The sequence below is a fragment of the Sinocyclocheilus grahami genome, unplaced genomic scaffold, assembly GCF_001515645.1.
Source record: "Sinocyclocheilus grahami isolate Dianchi unplaced genomic scaffold, SAMN03320097.WGS_v1.1 scaffold1329.1, whole genome shotgun sequence".
In the NCBI taxonomy this organism is placed as follows: Eukaryota; Metazoa; Chordata; class Actinopteri; order Cypriniformes; family Cyprinidae; genus Sinocyclocheilus; species Sinocyclocheilus grahami.
Window position 1 is genome coordinate 186190 of NW_015506508.1, and position 7456 is coordinate 193645.

The 7456-nt window shown below is 37.2% G+C and overlaps 2 protein-coding genes across 5 annotated transcripts in view; both read right to left on the reverse strand.

Moving 5' to 3' along the window:
• Positions 1-7456, reverse strand: part of LOC107569282 (complement C3-like) — a 90417-nt gene that overhangs the window by 57341 nt on the left and 25620 nt on the right. The window lies entirely within an intron of this gene.
• The window catches only part of LOC107569284 (complement C3-like), a 13666-nt gene continuing 11530 nt past the window's right edge, over positions 5321-7456 (reverse strand). Inside the window, exons 18-21 of the mRNA XM_016255338.1 lie at positions 7258-7338; positions 7091-7174; positions 5863-5998; positions 5321-5548 (exon numbers count right to left, since the gene is read on the reverse strand). Of these exons, the coding sequence (XP_016110824.1) occupies positions 5407-5548; positions 5863-5998; positions 7091-7174; positions 7258-7338 (443 nt within the window). The 3' untranslated portion in view covers positions 5321-5406. The remainder of the gene's footprint in view (positions 5549-5862; positions 5999-7090; positions 7175-7257; positions 7339-7456) is intronic.

Genomic DNA, 7456 nt, shown 5'->3' on the forward strand with positions numbered 1-7456 from the left:
CAATGTGCATTGGCTCGTTTAGTTTACACTCGAAGTAGATTGGTCTATCGAAGCGATATCCCAATTTGTCGGTCACGACGTGACGTTTCCGTTCCCTCCTTCAGGGAACGAGGGTTATCATACGTAACCGAGACGTTATTCATTCATTTTGCAGGATCAGTACAGTTTTGTTACTGGAGATAAGTTACAGTATGGAAACACAGACCAGTACTGAAGAGGTGATGTTAGAAAATTTTAAAGGGTCATATGATGCGATTAAAATTTTTCCTTTCTCTTTGGAGTGTTACAAGCTCTTGGTGCATAAAGAAGGTCTGTAAAATTGCAAAGACTAAAGTCTCAAATCCAAAGAGATATTCTTTATAAAAGTTAAGAGTTAACCACACCAACCTAAAATGGCTCGTTCTAACACGCCCCCACATATCTACCTCACTATGTGGGAAGATTTACATAACACCGCTCAAATGTTCATGCAAAGAAAGAAGGAGTAACTTTTATTCTCACTGTAGTATTGTTGACGCTGCCGCCATGTCGTGAAGACGCTGTGTGCTTCGTTGTGAAAGCGAAACTACTTTGTTTGGTCTTCCAAAAGAGGACGATATCCGCTTCGTCATGCCTAGAGCTGATCCGTGCTGGTCGCTGAGGGAATACATCAACTTAGTGCTCTGGATCGCCGGATCGGCTTTCACCGTGGATGTCACATGTGGTTGCCGCTCCTTCGTCAAATCCGCCGGCTGCGCCGTTCTCGACCCTGCCGCCTCTGCTCACTCTAGCCCAGCCTCAGCTCACGCTAAGCCGCGGCTTCCGCTCACGCTAGGCCGCCGTGTTTTTCGTTGTGAAAGCAAAACTACTTTGTTTGGTTTTCCAATAGAGGACACGACTACAAATCAGTGGTTAAGTTGTATTTACAACACTGTTCCAAAACAGTTTAACCCTAATATCCAGATGTGCGCAGCACATTTTATGGAGGACTGTTTCCTGATCCTGGGAGAGTTGACTACAATGCCGGCTGTTCTGACTCACAGTCTGTAAGTACGTTTTCATTTAAAGGATTTGCCACTGATGATTCAAACGTGAGTTTTGGGCAGTGTAGAGTAGCGCTTGTTGTTTGTCATTTCTCTGATCACAAATGCAGACAGGGTTTTATGTTCACGCGGCGCGATGGAACGCGTAAAAAGACAGTATAAGTCATTATAATCAGGAATTATGTCCCCACTGGATGCAACAAATGCCTCGTATGTAATGGGTTTTAATGTTTTTGTCTCATCGCTCCGGCCGGACATAGCATCAACAGTATGGTGAGGGGTGTAACATTTCCGTCACATGCTTGAGGTATTCGACCAATCACAACGCACTGGATAGCTGGATCGCTTTTTCAGACCGATGAGCTTTGTAAAAATGTAGGCGTTTCAAAAAGGCGGGGCATAGAGGTGTACAGTACAGTATGTGGAAAATAATGTGTTTTTTTTACTTTAAACCGCATAAACACATTTCATTACACCAAATACAAAATAATGTTCTTTTGAGCAGCATCATATGACCCCTTTAATGAATTGTTGCCCAGTCAGCTCACCCTGATCACACATTATAAGCTAAAAGTGCCATTAGGTCACTATCCCTATGGATTTTAACTTCTTTGAATCTTTTCCATTTGCAAATAACATATTCCCACCTGTGCATTTATAGACCCCCCTCTAATTAGCATATATTTTACAGGTAACAAACCCAAGGAAGGGAGCTTCAGCTTTGTTGTGCCAGCCGTGGTAAATACAGGAACATCCTTCATGAAGATGTGCGAGAGAAGCTTACAAGGCAAGTTGAGAAAAAAAATTGAAGGTACCTTTCTTCATGTTCATGGATTTTGGGATATTTATCAAATTTTTTTTGTAATTGATAAAGCTGTGTTGTATTCCCTGTAAAGTAGGAATACAAAAATTTTGTAAAATTGTAATCTATTTTTAAAGCCCAGTGTCAGTGAAGATGCTGTGGTCAGGAATTCTGGTGTTTGTAGGGAATGTGAAGGAACATCTCCCTGCATTCTACTACGATGTTGCCCTGATGATTGAGGTAATTCACCTCTTAGGTGATGCAAATATGGTCAAAAGTTTGCATGCACCTTTGCAGAGTAAACTGCTTCATCAGAGCAGAAATTGCAATTTTTTAATGATTCTACCTCTCTACCCTCTTACTGCTTAAATGATTAACATTTTGCAGATACTGCAAGGTGTATATAAACTTTGGACTGCAACTGTGTCTATTGATTTCACTCAACTGAACCATTTATAATGACTGGATATGTTTTATAACAATGGTTGTTATAAAATGATCATAGTTCAATAAGGACATTTAAGTAATTTTCATTAACATGCCTTAAAAAACATTATTGGTGTGCATCTTGAGACAAAACAAAGGCACTGATATTTTTAAAGATCAGTCAGTGCAATTTTCTTTCAGTTGAAACGGCTCAGAATTACATTCCAGGGCTAAGCTTAAGCCTTGTCTGTGAAACCGGGGGTACAAGTAACGCAAGTAACACAGTTTGGTAATGTTTTACAATAAGGTCTCATTTGTTGTACATGGAAGGATAATTTTCTTGATTTTTTTTTTATTAAGTGAGTGTGTGCTAGTAATCCTACACGTTATGGGGACCAAATGACTCCACAAGGATAGTAATACCAGTACATTTTGACCTTGTGGACATTTTGAGGTCCCCAATGAGGAAACGGGCATCATTTTCTATGATGGTGAGATTAGGTACTTTTGTATGTAAGTGATTTTGCATTGCTCTCCAGACACTAATAAGTGAGTTAAAGTGTTGTAACTGTGTATAGTGTTGGGTTTTTCTTGCGCATCAGCAAAAAGCGTTTTTGTGTATTTGTTTTAGAAATTGTTTTGTCAATAAATGTAGAGGGTTTTCCAATTTGTGTTTGCGTTGATTGTAACTAGGTAATTAAGAAATTAAAAAAAAAATGTACTAAATTTCAAATTCATTGCCAGAGATATGACACAAAATCACGTTCAAAATCGGCAATGAATCGCATGCGATTTTGAACGCGATTTTGTGTAGCTTGTCAGTGAACTACGACTCTGTGAAGTAAATACCGCTCCATCTGAAAGCACGTGCTGCAGATTTACTACTAATCACGAGAAGTGGCTTTACGCATTCAATTTGTTTTGCCCATCCCTACATTGAAGTATATTTTAGTTCACATGAATTGCTTATTCTGAAGTACATATTTACCATATTTCAAAGTACATATAAAATATACTAAAGTTCCACTTAAGTGGTTCAAAAATATCACTCAAAAGTTAAACTAATTGCAATTAATGTAATTTTAAGCTGTAATATATTTCAAATCAAGTACAAATAATATGCATTTATGTGGTCGAAAACATTACATTTAATTCACACTTAAGTGTATCGTTAACTGACATTAAAGTATATTTTACATTAATTGCTTGTCAGTACATTAGTAGTACACTTTAACCATATTTTAAAGACACTAGAAGCAATTATGAACATATAATTGTACATATAAAGATGTACTAATAAGTCCCACTTAAGTGGTTTAAAAAAATCATTCAAAAGTTCAACTTATTGCATTTCATATAACTTTAAAATGTGATACATTTTAAATTAATTACAAATACAATGTATTTAAGTGGCGAAAATAACCTTTAATTTGCACTTATGTGTGTTCTTGTAAAGTATATTATTTCCGCAATAAGTACACGTTATAAAAGTATACTTAAATGCACTTCTTTTTTCATAAGGGTTAGCAGAACTGGAACAGAGACATTAAAATGCTTAACACAAATAACGCTTAATGTACCAAGATAGCCATAAGACAAAATTGTGAAGCATCCTATGTGCAGATACGCATGAGCCCAAAATGTGAACACAATGCGTTTGTGTACACGCCAAGCATTTTCCTCTCATAAAGAAAACGCTTAATGCACTGAGACAGTGATATTAAAAGACCACATTCTGTTCACACCTTACTAATAAAGCATATGTGCAGGAAAACAGATGAGCCCAAAATATGAACTTTAAATACAGTCTGTCTTAACGCATAAGCCACGTTAAGCATTTTCAATAGGCTATTGTTTGTTTTCTAAAGGGAGGAAAATGCTTAATGTGTAATTAACACGTTGCATTAATATTCTGGGCTCATCATCTGTTTTTAAGCATCACTGCTTTAGTACATCAATCCAGCATTTTAAAATGCTACAAAACTATTCACAAGCTTCCAGGGATTTGATTTTGGTTGTCATTTGTTGAAATAAATATAAAAAATACAGTGTCTGTCCGCTGAATGTGACCCACAATCTCAGATTCTCCTCTGTGGCCATGGAAAGATGAATATTACCAATGACAACAATTATACTTCATCACTGAAACGAAGAAATGGACTTCAGTCAGCTTGTTGAACACACTTGAAACAGCAGCGAGTGTCCAGCGTGAGGCACTCTTCTGTATTCACACTAATCAGATCAACATTTTAAACCAAATTCTACAAAACTTAAGTGAAAAATCGAATTATCATGCGAAGCGATAAAACGCTTTATCTGCAAATGATACAATGAAGAATGTCAATATTTAACTTCAAGGCAAAAATAAATAAAAATGATAAGCAGGTCTCTATTTATTTCAGCATTTGTAGTAGAGGGCGATCCTCCCAGAATGGCAGCGGCGCCCCAGACGTAGCTTTACATTCTTTATACTAGATACACAGTTTGATGTCTGTGGAAGTGCTAATAAGAATCAATAACTTTTCAAAAAAAAAAAAAAAAATATATATATATATATATATATATATATATATATATATATTTAAATGAAAATATAATTTGGAGTATTATATAAAATTACACGATTCGCAAAGACCCACCCCCCTTAGTTACTGTTGCTACATGTCTGACAAGCCATCACGGAGCAAAGAAGACACACGCCGACAGACAAGACAAAGCAGGTTACTTTTCGTATGAAACAAATTCTCAGCTCTCAAATTTAGTCATTTTTTTAGAAATTCAAACGATAATTACCATATTGTGGCTCTTTAATGTGTCGTGACAGATTGCTGTAGCCCCTTAGTTCAACTGTGAATGAACATCAGAAAGTATGTTGTCCCAACTCCGCAAAGACGTCAATACCCCATTTTCAAGTTCAACTCTTAATCTACTAACTCTCCTGTCTGGTTTGTTGGTCATATCGCATGTCAATCAGACTCCCAGAGAAGGGTCAATTCAGAAAACAAGATTTTAAAATAGGAATTCAGGAACTACATGATTAAACATCATGATTAATGGTGCATGAACATTATTATCATCAAGAACAATTTATTTAGAGTAAGCAAAAGATAATGGTACATTTCCTGTAATAAAGAAATAGTTGTTATATAACTATATTTATGAAGTACATCTGTATCTGAGAAGGCTATTCTTGAGCTTAGTGATGCCGATGTATCGCTCCCTGTGTTCTGGAGTTGGGCTTTCCTCTCTTGTAGGCCAGTATTCAATCCAGGTCTGCTCTCCCAAGATATACTGCAGACTAAAACAACAGAAAACACACTATGCAATACATATGAATCAATTTATTTTATAAATAAGCATTAAAAACAAACATCACACTAACAGACATTAAGCTGATGCTTTACCCAAGATTGATTTGGTTTATGTCAGTCTAAGAAATGAGTCCTACAGCAATTCTATGTGAATATCACACTACATGAGGGAAATTAGTGTATTCAGACAGAGCTCTAGATAATGTCACACAATTGTGTGTATGATGTTATGCTGCATCCTAAATTTAGTGGGTTGTGGGTCCTTCTGTGCAAAAGCAGAATAGGAAATACTGACACCTACCTTCCCCCGAGCTTTGGCAGGTCAACAGATCTGCCCATGATGAGGTACGACTTGCCTTCTACCAATCCTAAATGTCCTCTGCAACTGGGACGAGCCAGGAATAGTCTCACTTTCCCCTCAACTTCCTCATCAGTGCCTATAGGACAGAAAAGGAGACAATTTTATCAAGACGTGCCAAATGTCAGCCACATTTCAAGAGAGTTATAAAAACCATGCAATTCATTATACTTATAACCCTAAAATATACTTCGGTTTTTATGCATCCGCGAGGGTGTCACGCTTACATGCTGGAATGTAGACAGAAGAGCGTACGACGAAGATGATCTTAATTCTTTATTTTAATGAATCCACAGGGAAAGATGAAGGGAACATCCACACAAGAAGGGTAACAACATGCAATAACCGACAACTCGGAGAACTAAAGGAAGGGAATTTATACAAATGGAAGAGGAGCTATGACTAATTAACAAGACACAGGTGAAAGGAGGTAAACGAATAAAAACACAACAAGGACAGGAACAGGAACGACCAAATATGGGCACATGAGGGAGAAAACAACCAAACGTCCAATACTGTGACAGAGGGTCAGTGTGACGCAAATTTCATCACATGCACCATTCTATTTTTGCAATGCGATACTTTGTACGCGCAGGTCGCACATGCATATTGACTTGGTTTTGCACTAATCACCCTTATAGCATGCACTGTATGTCTGCAAGATGTCTGTTAAAGATCGCTTCATCTGGAAAGCATCTGCTGTGTACAAATATCTGACAGATGTCTTTAAGATGTCAGTTTTACATGCATTCTAAATCATAAACATCTTAAAGACATCTTCTAAACGTCTATTTGACATCTGATAGGAAACATTCTATAGACCTATTGCAGATGAGCAAACACTCAAAAAAAAATACATCTAGCAGTAGATGTAAATGCAGATGTCAAATAGCCGTCTCTGTGATGTAATTGAGCTATCAGGGCAGTTGTTCCACAAAGTGGCAGCACTGACCCGGGCCGTTGTTACACATTAGAAAACGAAATTAAGAGACGAACATCAGCAACAAAATAGTGGAGACTGTAGCAAGAACAGACACCCGAAGCTTTCTAGAGTGCATGTGTAAACCGCCTGCGTTCATACTCCATGCTATTAAATGGAGTACGCTGAAAAGCTACACGTTCGATTGTACGCATACGCTCTAGATGGACACAAGTAATTAATAAAGTGTACCTTTTTTCAGCACCAGCTCCACCTTCATGTCATAGATGTCAGAGTCCTGTTTCAGATCCATTCCCACCACTGTCGCTTTATAAACTGTCAAATAGTTGTGTTATATTGGTGTTATATCAGAGCTGTGACTGGATCTCAATGGCTGAGGAAGGAGAATGTGTGTTTACCATAATCCATGCCAGCTTCACAGGCTTTATTCAAACGCTCCTCATCACTAACCCGATTCTTCTTCTGGTAACTGCAGTTCACTGTGTTATGAGATGTTGATATATATATATATACATTCATAACAAACAAATTAAACATTTTCCTCCATTCATAAAAAGCATTCAAAAAAAAAAAAAAAAAAAAAAAAAAAAAAAAAAT